Source organism: Toxotes jaculatrix, chromosome 9 (genome assembly GCF_017976425.1).
Source record: "Toxotes jaculatrix isolate fToxJac2 chromosome 9, fToxJac2.pri, whole genome shotgun sequence".
Taxonomy (NCBI): Eukaryota; Metazoa; Chordata; class Actinopteri; family Toxotidae; genus Toxotes; species Toxotes jaculatrix.
The window spans coordinates 2638504-2658719 of record NC_054402.1 but is presented as its reverse complement, the minus strand read 5'-3'; the positions used below and the strand labels follow the sequence as shown (position 1 = coordinate 2658719).

At 43.0% G+C, this 20216-nt stretch overlaps 2 protein-coding genes across 2 annotated transcripts; both read right to left on the bottom strand.

The window, feature by feature from the left end:
* Window positions 1-5018: 5018 nt before the first annotated feature.
* sst1.1 (somatostatin 1, tandem duplicate 1) lies at window positions 5019-7842 on the bottom strand. Its single transcript, XM_041046747.1, has 2 exons — window positions 7696-7842; window positions 5019-5237 (listed from the first exon to the last, which is right to left on the bottom strand). The coding sequence occupies exons 1-2, from the start codon at window positions 7840-7842 to the stop codon at window positions 5019-5021; spliced, it is 366 nt and encodes a 121-aa protein (XP_040902681.1).
* A 7491-nt stretch (window positions 7843-15333) lies between these two features.
* sst1.2 (somatostatin 1, tandem duplicate 2) lies at window positions 15334-18130 on the bottom strand. The gene is made up of 4 exons (XM_041046828.1): window positions 17685-18130; window positions 17418-17596; window positions 15523-15737; window positions 15334-15441 (listed from the first exon to the last, which is right to left on the bottom strand). The coding sequence occupies exons 2-3, from the start codon at window positions 17592-17594 to the stop codon at window positions 15534-15536; spliced, it is 381 nt and encodes a 126-aa protein (XP_040902762.1). The 5' UTR covers window positions 17595-17596; window positions 17685-18130; the 3' UTR covers window positions 15334-15441; window positions 15523-15533.
* Between the last annotated feature and the right edge of the window lie 2086 nt (window positions 18131-20216).

The window sequence follows — 20216 nt, the reverse complement described above, 5'->3', positions numbered from 1 at the left end:
AACACGGACACTGTCAACTGTCTACCGCTGGAGGTAGCCGGAGGCCTCTGGATGTAGCCGCCTAGCTAACTCGAAAGAGCTAGCTGCCGGTGAGCCCCCCCCCCCCCCCCCCCCCCCCCTCCCCAACCCCCAGTGCTCACGGAGGTGGAAAATATCAATAGAGACCAAAAACAATATGTTTTTTTAGGCTGTAAAGTTGGCTATTTTAACATGGGGGTCAATGGAGAATTGCTCACTTCTGGATCCAGCCCCCAGCGGCAGCCGAGGCACTGCAGCTTTTTGAACGCGGAAGTGATCCTCACTGCTGAAACCTACAACTGCCCCCCCACTGCAGAGTTTCTCCAGCAGAGGGCAGAGAGAGACTTCAGAACCCTGAACAAGGGCCAGAACCAGGATCAGGATCAGGTTCCAGTATGTTTATACCCCGAGGGAAATTAATCTTAAATCTTAAAACCTTTTTATGAGCCTTTTTTTCTTCCCTGCACTATTCTATTCTTTTTCATGCACATTTCATTCTTTCTGTTCTTCCTTTATTCCCATCATTTCTTCTGTTCGCTCTTCTCTTCCTACAGTTTCTCTATTATTCTGTTTTTTCTCATCTTCTTCTCTTTATTCCTCTGAAGAAAACGATATGAGGAGACAGCAGAGAAGAGGAGGAGCAGGGGAAAGACGAGGTAAAGTAAAAGTAAAGAAGGATGAAAGTAAAAGAGTGAACCTGTCTTCACATCAGACGAGCGCGTCACTTCAGACTCTTTCAGACTGAGGAAGAAAACCAGCAGCTGCGGCTCCAAACGAGGAGAGGAATTTTCTTTTCACTCAACTTGAATTCAGATAAAAAAAAACCTCCAGCGTCTCTGTGGCTCTTTTTGTTCTCAGAGACGAGGACGATTTTGATCGATGATGAACACCTGCAGGAGGACGAGCTGAGACAGGAAGCTGAATCACCATCATCATCATCATCACCTGTCTGTCTCTGTCTTCAAGTTGTTGTCTGTTGTCTGTTCACACCTGCAGCTGCTCTGACATCAGCTTACGTCTACTGTTTTTATTATTATTTAAAGTGCGTTCAGGAGAATGTGCAGGGGAACATGCATTAGAACATCCAGGAGAACATCCAGGGTGAAGGACCAGGACTAGAGTTTCAAACTGGATGAAGCAGCAGCAGAAAAGCAGTGTGGTGAACAGAAGACAGAAATCCCACTGGTCTCAGTGGGAGCTAATAAATGAATCCACATCAACATTAATGAAGCTTAATCAATGTTGACAACCTGTAGCTCCAACACGAAAATGATCTGAGCAGCAGAAGATGTGAAATATTGATTATTGTGACAACGTTAAGTTTTACTCACTGTTATGAAGAAACAGTGTAAAGGCTGTAGATCAATGACACCATCAGCGTTAGGTTGGTTCCCTTCAAGCTTCACTTTAACGATGTGATTCCGACCGAAAACCTCTGGGTACGAAATGTCTTTCTAATTCTACTTGACCCGAAACTGAACCTGCTCATTAACACAATTAACACAATACTATTTAATCTGTTGTAGTTACTTTTTTGAGTGAATCAGCACTTTGTTCTCTGTTTTCACTCTGTTTAAAATGCTTCTCTCTCTTCTCATTTCCAAAGTGGCGCCGATCGTTTCGTGTCCTGTGCTGCTGGTGGTTTTTAGTTTCTGGGGAAAATTGAAAGCAGCAGCTGCCAGCTTTGTGAGAAACAGTTACCTTTGACTGTTTTCTACAAAAAAAATGAGCAGAAGAGATTAAAGGTTCAACAACAGATCTGTTAGCGTCAGAGCTTAATAAATCTGGGTATTTTGCAGACCAGAAACCGGATCAGAAACAGATCCAGCTATCTGAACCCCAAACCTAGACCTCACGTCCTCTGAAGGACTTTATTAGTTTCTAAGTGACTCATCGTGTCACACGTCCTACGCTCTGTATCATCTACCTGCAGACTGGACCCAAGGCACACTGTTTCTACCCATCATGCACCAGACTCAACAAAGACCTGAGACAGTTTGACACACCTCCAAACCTGGAGACTGTTGATAATGTTACCACGACAACGGGCTTTGTTTCTCTGCTTTATCAGCCACTCCATGATTGGTCTGAACTGAGGGCAGTTTGACCTCTGACCTCTTTAATTGCTGCTGATGTCATCCTGCTGTGTATGTGTGTGTGTGTGTGTGTGTGTGTAGCTTTGAATGGCTGCTGATGGCGTGTTTCACCTTAAAAAGACGATTCACTGAAAACAAAAAGCTGACTAATCAGCTGCGGTATACATCATCATCATCATCACACACACACACACACAGACACACACACACACACAGTTAAAAGGCAGTGTGTGTTGTGTTCCAGGGAAGCTTTCAGCTGTAATTAAAGCTCATTACAGTTTATTGAAGCCGTTTAAATGCTGACGTCTGATTGGCTGACGGGTTGATTGGCGGGTGAGGCTCTTTGTGCGGCTGCAGCTGCTGCTTCCTGTTTATTAAAGAAACGCTCGGTTCTTAACGAGACAGAGAGGTGTGTGACATCACCACAGCTTCCTGTTGAAGATTGAAGACACCTGTGGACTCACCTAAAGACTGCACGCCGCGGCCAATGATAGTGAGGTTGGAGATCAAAGGTCACGTCAGGGTGACGATACAATCGATACTGTTGTGTTTTTTATTCAGTCTGGATCAAACAGTTTTCGCTTCTTTGTGCAGATTAATAAACATCTTCAGTGTCAGTGTAAGAAAACTGACATTGTGAGTGTGTGAAGAGCTTTAAGACCATCCTCATCCTCAGAGTCCTGACTCAGTCAGACCTGAACCCGGACCTGAAACACGTTGATAAGATTCAGTGTGACTTCACTTCCTGAGGATATCTCTATCTCAGATGTCCATCCAGAATAAACCCGCTGCAGAATTTCATTCAGAATCCTGCTGTTCTTAAGTTTCCTTCAGTGTCGCAGTGATCCAGTGAGAGTTGTCTGTACATCCAGCGGTTCACTGCAAACAGGAGCTGATCACAGCTGATTCAGAAGCTTTAACAGAACAGCCTGAACAAACAGAAACAGATGAAGGCTGAAAAACTGGACTCAAGCAGCAGCTCACAGCGACACTCACTGATTCCGAGTCATTATGCTGAAACCGTACTTAACAATAACTTCTACATTTAAAAACACAGTGTTTCTACTGGCTGACCAGCTACAGCAGTAAAATGCTGTTTACACATCAGTGCATCAGAAACATGTTCTAATTATAAAATCTGTTAGAATCACTGATTATATTTTCACTTTTAATACTTTAAGTACATTTACCTGATTAAACTCATATTTTTACTGAAGTAATATTTACTGTGTGCTGTCATGTGACCTCAGATGTTGTCATATGACCCTCTCAGCAGCCTGTGTGTGTCTCAGCTGTCAATCATCAGCTCTCATTAACCTCTAATTTCTAAAACCTTTTCTTAACAAAGCACTAATGAATGAAAGACGCTGCTAATCTGACTGCAGCAGCTGCTACACGCTCACACACACACACACACACACACACACACACACACGCACGCACGCATGCACGCACACACACACACACACACTTCTGTGTGTGAGCTGTTCTGCAGCTTCTTGACTTAACGTTAAACTGGGAGCTGAGGAGCAGCTTAACACAAGGACCAGTGATGGACCAGTTCACCCACTGCTGAAACCAGTTCTGTCTCCTACAAATCACATTTATGTCCCACTAAATTTGTTTTTCCAAACTGGTTTTGGGGGAATCTTCATTTCTGTCCGGATCCTGTTCAGTACAACACTGACTGGTTCCTACATGCATGTTCACTGGAACAAAAAAGGAACAATCACAGAGAGTATTTCTTTAAATACTGGGTTTATACAGGTACAGCACCAGGTGTTAACAACCAGTGATCACTGCTGTGACCTCCAGTATTGATCCCTTCATCTGGTCAACATTAAAACATCCAGAGTCTGAAGATGGGGGGTGATTTGGTTGGACGGAGTTTAACAATGACCTTTCAATAATAATCAGGCTTCTATTGATGTTTTAAGAAAGCCTTTCCCTCTGCAGCGAGACAGTTTAGATGATGGCGACGTCCTGTATGCGCATCTTTCTCCTGTTTCTAACAGTTGTCAGACCAGATCGTCCACACGGATCATTTTCAGTTTCCCTGCAGGTTCTTCAGATCTTGGTAAAACTACAGGATCATCTGTGTGTGTAAACGCTGCCTTCACATCAATGTGACGTGTCATGAGGAAGGTGAGTGTTAAAGAAGTCGGGTTTTATCTCTCAGGTCTCTCAGGTCCTGTTTGGTTGTGTTATGTAAATGAATGATGTGTGTTCGTGTGTAACCATGCACCATCCTGACCAGGTCTGTCTTGTATTGGAGGTAATGCATCTTTAGAGACGCCTGGTTAAATAAAGTTGAAATGAAAAACAACTGCAGGTTTTTTTAATGCGTGTATTGAATCCAGTTGTTAAATGTAATATTTTTAATTTGAAATACTTCTGTGTGTGTTTCCTGTCTCCTCTCTGTCTCTGTGCTGCTGTAACATGAATTTCTCCTCTGGGGATCAATAAAATCATATCTTATTATCTGATCTGCTATCAGCGATGTTCGGGCAGAAAGACTGATTAAAAACAAAAGCCTTTCTTTTCTGGTTGCTATGGAGTCTCCTCTGTGTTTATTAACCTTCATTAACTGTTGTTTTATCGTGAATCTCCCCCTCAGCTCAGACGTTAATCAGCTCCAATAAAAACCTGCAGCTCTTCATCCTGATGAAGATTTTTATTTCCTCTCCTCCTCCATCAGCAGACACGAGCGACTGTTTGTCTCAAACAGATTTTATTCAAACCAACAATTAAAAATAGTTTCATCAAGTTTACATTCAGAAAGAATCAGCTCAGAAAAATCTAAACAATTCATCCAAACTAATCATTGATAGTCTGATCCATACAGTTTCTGTACAGTGTCTGCAGGAGGAGGTGGAGGTGGAGGATGGAGGGCGAAGGAGGCTCTCAGCAGGAAGTGAAGGTCTTCCAGAAGAAGTTCTTGCAGCCGGCTTTCCTCTCTCGGGGGGAGAGCAGCGGCCCGGCGCCAGCGGCTCGTTCCAGGTCAACATGGATGTCTTCGGGTTCACCTTCAGCCAGAGGGAAGTTCTCCTCCTCCAGAGCCTCGTTCTCCACCTGCAGGAGGTCTGACAGGAGCAGCTCCGCCAGGGAGGAGCGAGACAAGTCCTGAAAGATCAGTCACAAAAATATTAGATATGAAGACGACAAACAGGGACGAGCAACATTACTAATCAAGGTTAAAGGAAGGACAAGGCTCATGCAGAGGTAATCCAGAAGATAAGAACTGAGGAAGATGTCACACTGGTCACATTCATCCCGAGGACGTCACTAAGAGTAAAACACTTTAATGACAAGGACATAAAAACAAAAATCTTTGGTTTGAACAGCGTTTTCTTGCTGTTCAACAAAATGATAAAAGTCTAAAACTGATTAAATGTAGGTTTAAACACTAAATGGCGAAGTTTGGAGAAAGATGGTGGTCGTGGTCTAAAGAAACTATCTTTGACTGTTGCTAGGAGACGAGATGCGATCATCAGTTTGCTGTGTCATAATAAAAACTAACTGAAGGAGCATAAAGAGCAGATTCTATTATTTATGGCTGTGATATTTTCTGTTTGGCCCCTTTAATGTTGCCCTGCCTCCTCTTTCGTTTAAGTTGTTTACATCGGTTACCACCGGAGGGCGCTGCCAGGAAAACCTATGAAAACATAGCCTGGTTTGGTGTTTGAACAAACACTGACAATATTATTGTTTTTCTGAACCTTTAACATGAAGGACAGAGGTAACAATGTCTCACGCTGACTGAGACTTCTCAGTTACAAACTGGGGCTGACGTCTAGACCAGAGAGTTACGGGATGTTTGTTTGGATGTTTGTTGTTAAATAAATGCATCAGTTGGTCAGTGAGGCTGCGACTGACCTTATGACGTTCACTGTCTCTCAAAAAAATAAAACCAAAAAACAAAACGTTCACTGCAGGCTTGAGATGATGGAGTGAAGGAAATAAAGACACAGTCTCAGCATGTGATTGATGCTTCTGTTGTGTTTCAGCTGCAGTAAAATCAGACCAGAACCGCTGAGATCAGATGAACCGCCTAATGTGGACCTGATGCTCTGGACTCAGGATGATGGATTCACCCGCTAAGAGACCTGCCGAAGATTTGAACGCCCCTGTTCAGATTAGGATTAGTCTCTGCAGTGAATATTTAACATAAGAACACGTTTGTGAATATAACCAGCTGCACACTGTAAAAAAAGTCTGCGTCTCTTTCTGTCCATAATGAGGAGAAAAATCTGCAGGTTCAGGACAAACATTTCAAACCTCAGAGAATCCAGGTCCAGGTTTTTGTTATCCGTCTCAGAAATGGAATCTCTTTGGGTTTTGGGTTCTTGGTCGAAACAAAATCAGACATTTTTTTTTCTGTTTTATGACATTTTATCGGCTGAGCAGTTAATGAAAGAATCAAGGAATTAATCAGCAGGTGAATAGAGGAGAATTTTCTTACAATTTTTTAAATAAAGGATTTAAAGACCCGACTTCCAGCTGAGAGAACGGACAATAACCTCGACCTCGACGCACAAGGATAATTTATTCTGTTTAAAATCCCTGAACTGTTTCACACGATCGGGTGTTCAGGTTCATGGTCGGTTAAAATCATTTTAAAGGAAATAATTTAACCTCCAAAAACATCCTGTGACCGAGAGCACGGCAGAGACCTGATGTCTGGATTCAGTTCTCACCCAAACAGTTCATCGATTGATTATTCTTCAAATCATTATCCAATAGAATAAATCACAACTTATCATAAATAATATAAATAAAACTAAATGTCCATCATCTTCTATCTATGACACTGAAACTTAAACCTGTCTCACTGTGAAGGCAGATGGATGGGGGGACAGACAGATAAACACTCTGTCCTCCCGTCTGTCCACCTGTCTGCCACCTTACTGTAAATGAATACCTGTAAATCAGAGAGACATTCACAATTTTAAGTCATATTTCATTTGGTTGTTTTTGTTGCTGGTTTCATATGTTCATGTTCAAAGCAGCAGAGGACGGTTACAAAACTTAACTGTCCCCTTCTCTGTCCCCCTGTCTGTCCACCTGTCTGTCTGATCCCTTAAATTCATTTACGTGGTTAAAATATCTTCATGTAATGAAGACATGCAGACGTATGTTGATGCAGAAATGTTAATGTCCGTTTTTAGAAGATTTCATGTTTTATATACTGATCAGATTTTTTCATCAGCTCATCAGGTCAGATTTACATCTTCAATCATTTTCCCCCTGATGTCTAAAGACAAAAATAATGAATCAGTTCAAGTTAAATTAATTCATTAGACATTTTGTTCCTGATTTTAAAGCTGTCTGTCTCAGTGTCTCTCTGCAGGGACTGAGACTGTCCTCAGTCACTAAAGGTTAAATTCATAATTAAAAATAAAAGTGTTGAAGTGTTTAGTTTCAGCAGTAGATTGAAACTGACAAACTGAAAAATGATCTAAAGCTCGTGATGGAGTCAGTTTACACTTAAAACCGAGTGAAAATCAATGGAAAAGTTTCACTGAAGGAATGTCCTCTGTGTCTCTGTCCCTGTCTCAGTCTGTCTGTGTCTGTGTCGGACCTGTTTGGAGCCCAGCAGCGGGGTCCGGTGCAGGAGCAGTCGGAGTTTTGAATCTCTCTGCGCGGCGGAGGAGCAGCTGATGGAGGCGGTGAGGGAGAGGAGGAGCAGGAGGAGGCAGCGGAGGCGCGAGGAGGAGACCATCTTCATCACCTGTCTGTCTGTCTGTCTCTCTGTCTGCGGGTCGGTGGATCTTCTGGGTCTGTCCCGTTAGAGCGGCTCTTATAAAGCCCCTCTGACGTCACTGATCACCGTGTGTGGAGGGGGAAGGGAGGAGGGGGTCCTGGGTTGGGGGGGTGAGTGATGATGATGATGATGTTTCCATCGCTTCCCGCTTTAGTGAAATGATCCGTTTTCAAACACTTTTTCTTTCCTTCCTGCTGCTCAGTTGACAGAGTTTCTCAGTCGGAGGCTCGCGGACCCCGGTGGGCACGTGTCATTCATTTCCCCTTCCATCAGGCACGGATCGATTTTTATTTGTTTGCTTTTATGACACGTGTCAGTGAAATCTGAGCACGAGTGAACAAAGCAAATCAAACTGAGGAAGATTTCAACAAAAGTGACAGAAAAAAACTTTTTTCTTTTCTCTTTAAATAAAACGGGTGGAGGTTGTGTGTCTCCGCGGCCATGTTGTGTCTCTTTGTGGTTGTTTTGTGTCTCTCTCAGTAGTTTTGCATCTTTGTGACCATTTCTGCGTCCCTGTCCATCTATGAGTCAAACTGTCCATAAAGTCTCACCTTCAGTGAAGCATCAGCTGTTTCTAAATAAATATTTCCTCATCCCTTATTTTTTTCTTTAGTCCTTTCTGTCACAGTCAGTGGGCAGGACTTCTCGTCACAGAATTTAGGAAGTCTGTTGGTCACATCAACACATAGTCATCCTGCTGCCTGCAGGTCTGTCACTGAAAAACCATTTACCTGCGCACACACACACACACACACACACACACACACACACACACACACACACACACACACACACACACACACACAAACACACACTCATCTGAATAGATATTAAATCTTTATCTCTGCTCACAGACGCCTCCACAGCTGCTTATTGTTTCTCTTCTCTCTTCACAGTTGGTGTTTGTGTGTCGAATAAACTGAAATGAGCGGCGAAAAACCTGCTTCAGGTGCAGTTCGTGAGTGTGATGGCGTTCGGCTCAGAAAGTTGACTCACAGCTGCTGAACCACAAAGACGTGAAGCGCAGCTGAAGCCGTGTTCAGACAGAGAGTGAAGTGAATGTTCGTGTAGCTTCATTCACCTGAACCTGACACCTGGACTCATCGTTTTCTACACCTTCGCCTCGGTTCACCCTCGTCCTCAAAAAATTCTCATCTCCTCGCATCCTCGCACATCTGTCCACTGAGTTCACCATCAACACTAAATAAAGTTTGGTACTCAACTTACAGCCAAGTCTCTGATATCACCTCACAGACAACCTGAACACGAGTGTCTCCTGTTCATGTCCAACTGGAGACCTTTGTTGTTTCTCTCTTATTGCTTAGTAGTAAAATAATTAAATGACCAAAATGAAACTAGCTCAACAAACAGAACATTTTACAAACAGAACGTTTAAAAGTCCAGACTTGTTTTAAAACTGCGGCCTGTGTGTCTGAGATTAGTTGCGCAGACCTCTCTGGATTCTCGGTTCTCCAGCGGGAACATTTTAAAGCCTCTGGATTTGAGCTGTGAACTTGTGTGAACACCCTGTAGAGGTCGTAATCATCTGTAACACTGTTCAATCTGTGGGAGTCTCAGTAATGAAGCTTCAATCACAGCAGCTAAACTGTTTCTACAAACACTGATCACACCTCCGCTCTGCGAGCAGAAAACTCTCCCGCTCACAAACACATCATAAATCTCTTTAATTGGTTCTGTTTTCCCTCGGTGTCTTATTTCTTCTCAAACACAAACTCTTCCACACATGAACGCGTTGCTGTTTCCACAACCTTCGCCGAGACTCTTGCCACAGGACGTCTTGTTGCTCGGGTCATCAGAACCGGCAGCAGCCGATGTCTCTGTGCTCTGATTAACCAATCAAACACCACCTCTGTCGATGATGAGAGAGGACACAGTGGTGCTCAGTGATTGGCTGACTGAGTGTCTCCACTGCTGCCATGATAGTGTGAGGTCAGTCTTTCGCCCCACAGACAGCTGACATAGATTTAAGATTTTCACATTTTAAGGATCATTGAAAAAATAACTCACTCCGCCTCCTGCTTCACACTAACGCAAAAACCACACCCATCCTCACACCTGGTAACCACGGCAGCGTCACCACCTGTCTCCCTGTGTCCTGGCAACCGGAGAGGTCCTCTTCAAGCTGCAGCGACTCTGTGGTCCACCATCATGTGGTCCATGGCCACGGGGACTTGAGCCGCCCGGTAGATAACAGCAGACGACAGGACACATTTCACACCTGTCCGACTCTGTTACCACGGAAACGACTCTGTGACTGGTGGGATTACAGCGGCCGTCTGTTTCTGACGGCTGATTGGTTCGGCCTGTTGATCAGCATCAGAGGACGACGGACAGAGAGACAGGAGGGCTGAGAGCAGAGAGAGAGGTTTTAGTTACAAAGGATAAAGTTCCAACTTCAAATCAAATCTGAGTCTGGGACACAAGCTTTTTAAAACAATGTCTGTTCATGAGTTAAAGGACAGTGGAGAATAAAACCAGTTACATTTTCCTCCTCGTTCACTTCACAGTATTCACCCTTATTCACTCTTGTCCTCATGCTTGTATTGGACATTTGGAGATGTACTGAAAACACTAGCTGTTTGCTTCAGCCAGCGAGCTTTCATACCAGGTGATCTCTGTGTTCCCTCAATGTCACAGATGAACAACGACGTGAACTCTCAGATCTCTGTGAAAGAGTCTTTAGCTGTAAATCTGTGGGTTTAGAACTAAACCTGACACAAGAAGACTCATGTAGTGGTTTAAGACCATGTGGACAGACTGTCCCTGGCTCAATCCTCTGCAGGGACAGTTAGAGTCCAGAAAAAACATTATTCAAAAAAAAGGATGATTATTCAATAAAACTGTTGTTGTCCTCTTTATTATGGACACATGTCCCTGCAGCTCAGTGGGCTAAGATGTAATTATCAAATTACTAGTTCAAATCCAGGTGGGACTTCAAACTGTTCAAACCCTCTCAGAAGTCCTGGCTTAGCATAACAAATGTCCCCTGAGCTTTTCCCAGTCCTCATGAACTTCCTCAAAGAGCCCTGAAACGTCTCACAACCACATCAAACACAGGCTCTGAATTTGTCTCCGGTATCGTTATCAGGATCAGTGGGTTAAGATGCTCAACAGGTGCCCAGAAACTTTCTGGTTCAAATCCAGCTTCTTCTGTTCAGGTTGTGGTTCTGCTCAAGGACACTTCAACAAGTGGAGGACCTGGGAATCAAACCGCCAACCCTGTGGGATCAGAGGATGAGACACAGCAGCTGTGTCCTTCACAGAGAAGTTTAGTTTGAAATGTTCTCACCTCAGGGCTCAAATGCAAATACACTGAGTGTGTGTGTGTGTGTGTGTGTGTGAGTGTGTGTGTGTGTGTGTGTGTGTGTGTGTGTGTGTGTGTGTGTGTGTGTGTGTGTGTCATGCTGTGCAGCAGTGTGTGTCCTCATTACTTCTCCTCCATTAACTGAAACATGACTGAGAATCTACATCAGCTGATTTACATCACACAGTAAAGAACCAATCAGGGATCTGGATTCTCCTCCAGTTTCATCCTGCCTTTGTCACCTTGCCTCCTCTTTCCTTTCCTTTCTTTCTTTGTTTCCTCTCCTCTTTTCCTTTCCTCCTCTCCTCCCCTTTCCTTTTCTACTTGTCTCCTCTCCTCTCCTTTCGTAGTATCCTCTCCTCTTTCCTCCTTCCCTTCTCCTCTCTCCTTGCTTCCTCTCACATCCCTGTATCTCCTTCTGTTCTCCCTTGTCTCCTCTCTCCTTGCTTTCTCTCTCCTCCTTGTTACCTCCTCATCTTCTCCCTTGTCTCTTCTCTCCTTGCCTCCTCTCCTCTTGCCTCCTTGTCTCCTTCCTCAGATCACTGATTGTGTCTTTAACTTCCTGTCAGGAGGACATTTTCTCTCTGTCTGTCTGTCTAAACAGCTCTCCCAGAATCCCGCTGGGTGGCAGTGGGGGGTCACATGGTGTGTGGTGACCAGCTAATCATGTGGATGAGGTGAATCAGTGTGTGTGTGTGTATGTGTGTGTTTGACGGACACTCGCCCGCTGAGTCCCTGCTCATTGATTAGTCTGGACTGACGGACACATTCACCTCCAGCCGTGCGTTTGATTGGTCGGCCCACAGCAAGGCGTTTTATTGGTCAGCACCTCAGTGGGGTGTCAGCATGACGCAGAGCAACCCGCCGCCCCCCCACCCCAACTCGACCTTTGAACCCATTAAAGGAGCATTTCACACATATTTATGTGTTTATCATGTCAGAGTGACCGAGAACAAAGACACAAAGATCAGAGACAAATTTAATCAGCATCATGTCAGAGTGTCTGAGAGACCGAGGACAGGACCATCGTCCACCTCTGTCACGCCTGGAGCTCCGTTCATCAAACACCTGAAGACTCCCCCTCACTCACACAGTGAACTGCCAAAAAAAGAAGATTATAACTGAATAAAAGACAAATTAATGTGAAAACTCAAAGAAAATCAGGAAAGTCTCTGCCATGAAAGTGTGATTTAAAAAGGGATTTCAAAGACAGACTCGGCTGGGCCTGTTCTCTTCAGGCAGGTCAAACTGAACCTCCCCCCGTCTCCTTCAGTTCTTCACCAGGACCCTGGACCAGATGACAGACCTCTGCCTGAGGAAACTCAAGCTTTGCACTGGCTCATGTGGTGCTAGAAGATCATAGATGTAATTTCAGGCTGAGAAGAGCCTCTTGGTCCTGGTTCTGAACAGTCTGGAGTGCAGCAGCAGATTTTTGGCTGAGACAAGTAAAAAGGCATGAAACGGTCTCTGTGTCTTTAAGAGTGAGAGAGATGGAGAGTAAAAGTCCACAGTCTGACCCTCTGACCCCTGAGAAGCTCTGCTGGAGGCAGTCGGGAGTTCAGGGTCTCGCTCAAGGGCACCTGGGTGGTGGTAAAGGGCAGCGCTGCTGTTTCACTTCCTCCACCCACATTTATTCCGTAACCTTCAGGCCTCCACAGCTCCCGACTGCTCGAGTGACAGAAGCTGCAGAAGTTATTTCTGTAATGTTTCAAAGAAAATGGTTATGTGGTAAAGGACATTTCAAACTGTTACGTCCTCACAGTTTATCCTGAATCAGAAAATACCTTCAGCACAGCACAAACACAAACAGGTTTTCAGATCCACAGCTGCGAACAGGTTCAGGTGAGACGATGACATCTGATCTAGGTGTAGTTCACTGGTTCTCTCCGTTCATGTTCCAAAGAAATCAGGCAGCAAAGTGAAGAACTGCTCAGCTGAACAGATTTGAAAAACAAAATGTTCAAGTGATCATGTTTGTTATAAAACTGGACATAAATCACTTCGCATCTTCTCGTGCATATTATTAATGACCACTTTAAACAGTGTTGCTCTTCATCCTGATTCTTTGACTCTCTGAGGCGTCAAATCACACCAGGTCCGTTTTATCTGTTTGTCCCAATAAATCCTGAGCGGATGAGAAACTGATCGTCCATCAGCGTGCTCCTGTGGAGCCGAGCGGATTTCAGCCGACGGTGTGAACCAGCTCTAACGTGATTAAGTGTGACAGCAGCCGAAATCAGACCATCACAAACTTATTTAAATTTATTCTTTAACTGCTGTTTCCAATCAGCTGCAGGAAAACACACACACACTTACACATCCATCAGACCTGCTGTACCAACCACAACACGTCACTGTATAACACCACACTGAGTCGGGTCAGTTTGGTTTCCACACCCTGAAACCACAGATCCTTCTTTCTCTTGTTGATTTTAATTTGATTGTTTGGTCCTGGTTTGTGTCATATGAACAACTAAACCTTACCAAACTCATTTATGTTGTGTGATTAAAAGACACAACCATTTTATTAATCATGAGTGATAAAGTTTTTGTCCTGTTTGCTGGTTTGTCCAGTGGCTGTTCGGTGAGCGGTTTGAGCCGCATGCGGAGGGAATGTGGTTCCTGTGTCCTCATCGCTCCACACAGACCTGATGGCGGGAGTCGTCTTTGCTGCAGACAGGTGGACCTGAGCGACTGTCGCTGCGCAGACAAACACAAAGACACAACAAAAATAAGGTGAGGAGACAAACAGCACGAGCAGAAAAACAGTGACGATGATGATGACAACAGTGACTTGCTGAAGGGCTCCTCAGCAGGAATCGCTCATCACCGTGGAAACACAGAGAGACAGTAAGCAACCAGCTGACAGAGTGAGATAACACACACACACGCACGCACGCACGCACACACACACACACACACTCTGCTCCACCTGATAACAGTTTAATCTGTTTTCAATCATTTTCAGTTTATTTCAGTTTCAGCTGCAGGAACAGTCCCTGAGTTTATTCCTGTTCATTTTATTTTTATTTGATTAAAACTGGAAGATTCAGTAAATTTAGTTTTATACACAAAAGTTTCAGAGGTTCAGTCAGTGATCTTTGATTATTCACGTTTGAATACAGAAACTAAAAATCATCATTATTCTCTGTGTTTGTTGTGTGATCAGAATCAGAATTAACAACAACAATAAAGTTCATTTTCATAGAACTTTTATACTTATACAATGTGACATAGGTCAACTTTAAATTTCTGATCCTTTTACACAGACAAACGAACAAACATGCTGCGTATTTATGTCATAAATCAGTTTGCGAACACATAAATACACACGTGCAGAGACATTTACACAAATTAAACATGCTAATGAAAAAGGCGTAAAATAGAAACGTGTTTCCAGGAGCCAATTAAAAGACAAACACCTGCTGCTCCAGAAAACAAACACGCCATCCTTCATCTTCCTCTGAGCTTCCTGAAGTTCAGTATTTAAATGATGTTTCTGACACTTGATCTCATGTTTGGAAATGAAAAGTAAGTTTTTGACAGCTGAGCTAAAGAATCTGGAGATTTTAGTTTAGTTAGTTTAGTTTGTATTTTACTTTAATGTCTAAGACACACACACACACACACACACACACACACAGACAGACACACACACACTCAACAGTGTTTAATGTGTTCAGTCAATATTTGCTCTCTCTCCCTAATCTCCATTAAAAGGTTAATTAGACTCGACCCTCTCTCTCTGTTCAAACACTGAAACCTGCTGCTGTTTCCACACATGCACTGATCAGTCAGTCACTGACCAGCGCTCGCAGTGCTCCCAGTGCTCCCAGTGCTCCTGGAAGTCTATTTTCAGGGATGGGGGGAGTGGGTCTGTCCAGCATGTGAACATGTGAACACAACTGGACATTGTGTCTTTTTCTTTGAGGGTTATTTTGGTTGTTTTAGACAATTTAAAGTAAAGTTTGTCTGATGTCTGATTCTATGATCTCTGTTCTCTATAATCAATAATCAGTCTCATCTGTGTTTTATAGTATTTTCATCACCGGTGTTTCAAAACAGGACAGACGGAGGCGGAGCCACAAACTTGACTGATTTCTCTCTTTAATTGATAATTACATTAATTATTCAGGTACACTGCAGCCAGACAGCCACTGATTGGTCAGTCCAGTTGCTCAGGTGAAGGTCAGGTGATCTGGAATTGGTCGGTTGGTCTGGTGAAGGTGTGGCCTCAGCTAAGAAAAAAAAAAAAAGGTGGACAGGTGAGAAACAGAATTCAAGTTACCTGGGTGGGGCTTAAACAGACTCTCAGGTACCTGGGCGGCCCTTAACAGGAAGTGAAGCCTTTCCAGTAGAAGTTCTTGCATCCAGCTTTGCGTTCGCGGGGAGGCAGGTTGTTGGGTGGGTCAACGGACCGCTCCAGGTTCATCCTTCCTCCTGTTGCCATAGAAACCACCTCCGCTTCCCTCTGGGGAGACTCAGGTAGAGATATCTGAGCCAGCAGGTCCTCCACCGCACGTTTACTCCACTCCTGGAAAACATCGACACACAGAGCAGTGAGAGCAGAGTTCAGAACCAGGCAGACAGTTTCAAACTGTGGGAAACGTCAGAGCACATAGCTGACAGATTTCTGCCTGAAGCTCTTACTGGAGCTTTCTACCGAATCATATGTTCTTTCTCAGCAGATGAGACTGATGTTGTTGATGGTGAGATTGTCAGCTGCCATCTTCAGTCATAACTTTTAGACCCACCCCATCTGCTGATGAAGACCATGTGTGGGAGATTAAAAGCCTCAGATAAGCCACTGAATGTACCTACCAGTTGGACACATGTAGGATTTATGTCTTGTTTTGATCTGAAGTTAAGTTTAACATAACTCATTTTATAGTCACGTGTTCCACACACCCTCCAAACATATGCATGTCCTCGTTCTGCAACATCTCTCACCACAGGCGGTCCATATAATCATCTGCAGCTCATTCAAGCTGAAACAACAACATACACCCTGCATCCTCGCTGCTGCCTCCCTCTGGATGAGTTTACTGTTGTGATGAGTTTAATGTTTTAATATGTGTTGATGTTCATGAAATATTGCACATCTGAGGCTCCGTTAATTTGTTCCATAGCATCACATGAGCAGGAGTAGAATGCATACTGTTCCAATAAACGGTTATAAGCTTAATTTGAGCGTGTTTGGAAAATTAAAAACCATAAATGTACAATTATCAACAATTTACATTAATTTCTTATCAGATAAAAGATGAAAAACAAACTTTACTCCAACATCATACTGAGAAGTATAAATAAAATAAAATAAAATGTAGAGAACACAATGTTTGTTAGCCTCCACGCTGCTGCAAACGAGAAGAGCATAAAATTACCACTTTTTAGTCTTTTTCAAATTATCATCAGCTTTTTATGGTGATGGAGTACCTCATGGTTCGATTCTGGGTCCTCTCACTATGAGTCTGCAAGAACTGGCTCTGACTCTGTTTCTGTTATTTTAATACTCTTATTTGTACTGGAGAGACGGGGGGACAGTTTAGTGTCCAACAAACACCAGGCAGGTTTGAAATGAGTCTGGTTTAAATCAGAAGAGAAAACCAAGAGTCTACTAACATCCTCCTCAGTGTGTTACAACGAAAGCAAGTGAGGAGGGTCAAAGTGGAAACAGGATATAGCTCTGTTTACAGTTTGTGTAACAGCTTAAATGTTCCTTTTAAATTTCTCTTCTGTGTCCAGCGAGTTGTGATCACTAGGAAACTCTGCCCCGTATGGGTTTTCAGGTGGGTTATGCACCGTACTATGTCTTGAACAGGCCCATTTCGGGATACTTGAGGAAGTTACGATTTGTAAACCAAAAAACGTGTGGCACGTGAGCTTCAATTATGTTTTTGAATTTCATCAAATATCAAACTATTTCTCTGATTTCCTATTTACAAAAGGAAATCACTTCTAACCTACGAAAACATCAAAATACCAAAACCATATATCAAAGCACATACCAATCTCTGAAATGTTTGAAACCTAGAGCTCTTTGCAGTTGGATTCCCAGTAGTTAACAGTGATGTGGAAGGACTTGTGGCACAATAATAAAGTCAGGATTTGTAACCCCATGAGAATAAGACCTTCAGAATAAACAACGTCCAGATATTCGTCTTTAAAGTTGTTTTTTTTTCTCAGTGTTCTGATTTGTTGTTGCATCTCTCACCTGTGACAGGAGTCCTGCGTTCTGAGCCCTTTGCAGCAGCCGGTGATGACGCAGCTCCAGTTCCAGGTCTTGGTTCTGGTACTGGTCCTGGTCTCTGTCGGGCTGAGAGGAAACAGCTGGGCCGCACAGGACCAACACCACAAGAACGAAGATGGCGGGACAACGTACACACTGCATACCTGCCCAAATATCAATGGGAGAAGAAGAAATGTAAAAACCTGTTGATGAAGAATCAAACATCAGAAACGGAGAAGAGAAAGTTCCTACTGTCTGCTGGTCTGGTATCTTCCGCTGGTCCTGGTTCTGGTTGTGGACTTGTCTCTGGTCCTGGTCCTCTGAGTGCTGCTGTTTTGAAGCCTCAGTCTCCTCCTCCAGCAGGTCACATGACACGGCGTGTTTGATTGACAGCTGGTGGGCAGCGAGGTGATGAAGGAACGCTGACATTCAAGTTAAACAAACGTCCATTAGTACTTATTGACTTTAAATGGAGTCTGAGCAATAAAACAATAAAACTATCAGCAGCAGCAGCGTCTTCCAGCCATCAACAAATACAACGGCAGAATGTTAGGCTGAAGAGGACAGGAATTAACGGAGCGTTCAGAGGATTAGCAGACTTCATTAGCACTCGCTGATATCTCCATTAAACAAAGAGGCAGCAGCAGAGAGTCGCCCACTCAACATTTAGTCAGAACAAACACGACTTAATGCTGTAGAAAAAGCACTTTGTATTGGTTTAAAATGTTCTGCTGCAGAGAGACAGAGTGGAAATGACATCAGGGAATCCCAGCAACACTCGGTCACAGGAAAGACTCAACGTAGCACGAACACAAGTCAAACTTCTCTAAGTGCCATCAGCAAAATGTTGCGTATGATCAGTGATCGATGCCTGAAGCAGGATTCAAAGGATTCACCTGTGGCAGTGAAATAAATCTGTCAGCTTTAAATTCCCCGTTAACATGCAGTTGACCAACAGCCAGCTGACTTTTACTTCGACGTTAACAGTGCCGGTGGCTGAGCATCTCAGTGGGGTTTCGTTGCTTTTTGTTTGTTGCGTGACTCCAGGCGCGGTAGATATTGTTGCTGTATTATTGTTCTGTTTCCTGTTGGTCTGTCTTGAGAACCCTCATCTTGTTGCTGTTCTTGTCATTATGGCATCTTGCTGTTTCCTGTCTGTAATCTTTGACCTTCACCAGCTTCAGGAACATCTGATGAAAATATGAAACTAGATATGAAAATAGAAGCGTGAGAAAAGAAATGAAGTGAGAAGTTCATGGAAACAGTTAGGCTTGTTTTTAAATGTATAAACACACTTTCTTTCTTTCCTTAAGAAAAAGTTGCTGCTGATTTCATGAAAATATTTTGACATTAGTAATAACCAGTTTTATTCATTGTTTGTCTGAAGTGAGATCTCTCCTCTGCTCGTCTTCCTGAGCTTTCAACCATTTTTCCTGTTCGAGTTTTTGCTCTGGGGGAGTTTTATGTCAGTCAATCTGTGATTCTGAGCTGTAGAAATAAAACTGACTTGACTTCATCTTAGCCTTCATCATCATCATCTTCATCTTCTCCAGATACTAACAAATAACACATTAGCGGCAGCTGGTTGCCGTGGAAACACATTAACGGTGAACAGCTGTCACCAGGGAGCTGCTGGCATGAACACACACACACACACAGGGCATGATGGGAAAGTGATGACATCACTCCTCCTCCCTGTGATGCGTACAGTTTTTGTTTGCACACTGAGTCACTGTGAAGTCACAAACCTGAACATTACTGGAAACTTTAATTGAATTCGGATTCAAACGTTCGCATCACGATCCGAGTGGCCTGAGACCAAATGTACAGAAAGTTCAGCTGACGAGTTCCATTTAAACTGAAACTTTAATTCACCTGTGAAGTGACTTTCATTTCAAAAGTAAAAATCCATCAATAAACTTCTTGGTCTGTGTTTTTTTTCAGTCTGTTGATAACAGACACGATTCATCAGGAACTGCTCAGAACGTCCTGCAGCTACATGCAGAGAAATCTGGACTTAAATCTAAGTCCTTCTCCACTGCAGGTGAATCTTACCAAGAATGAACTTTTCACTATAGTAAACACAAATTTGTGTCAGTGGATGAAAAAACATAAAACATAAACTAAATATATACATATATTTTTGTACTATACATAAATAATTATCATTATTATTGACACGTTTATGATTTTTTTAGTCTGGATATGTTACAGCTGTCACAGTGTCACTGTGTCAGGAACAAAAGGATGTTTTTATTACATGGAACATCAGTTCATACGTGATGTGTTCCTATGATTTACTGTAGGTTTCACATTTTACACGTGAGGTACAAAGAACATGAAAACATGTTAACATTAAAGAGTTTTTAACCCATAAATTAAGTGCGATAACTGCATTTAATGCACATGTAAATGGAGGATTAGTGAGGTCACTTTGAATTTAATATTCTTTAGTTCATTTTTACATATGATTTTTGAATTTGACAATGGGATGTTAAAAACCCCATGACCTAAGTCATTCTGATGTATTTTGTCACATCCCTCAAAGAGTCCTTCTTTTAATAATCAGCTTTGATATTATTTTATTATCATTCGTCAGATTAAGTCTGACATCATAACAGCCAGAGATGAAAAATGTTTGGAACTGATATTTACTCTTTCACTGACTTGATAATGGAGCATTTTTGTTCCTGCCACTAGGAGTTGCCAAAGTCAGAAATGTTAAAAAAAAAAAAAATGGCAGCATCTAATGCTCTTTAATAAACCTTTTCAATTTGGATTCAA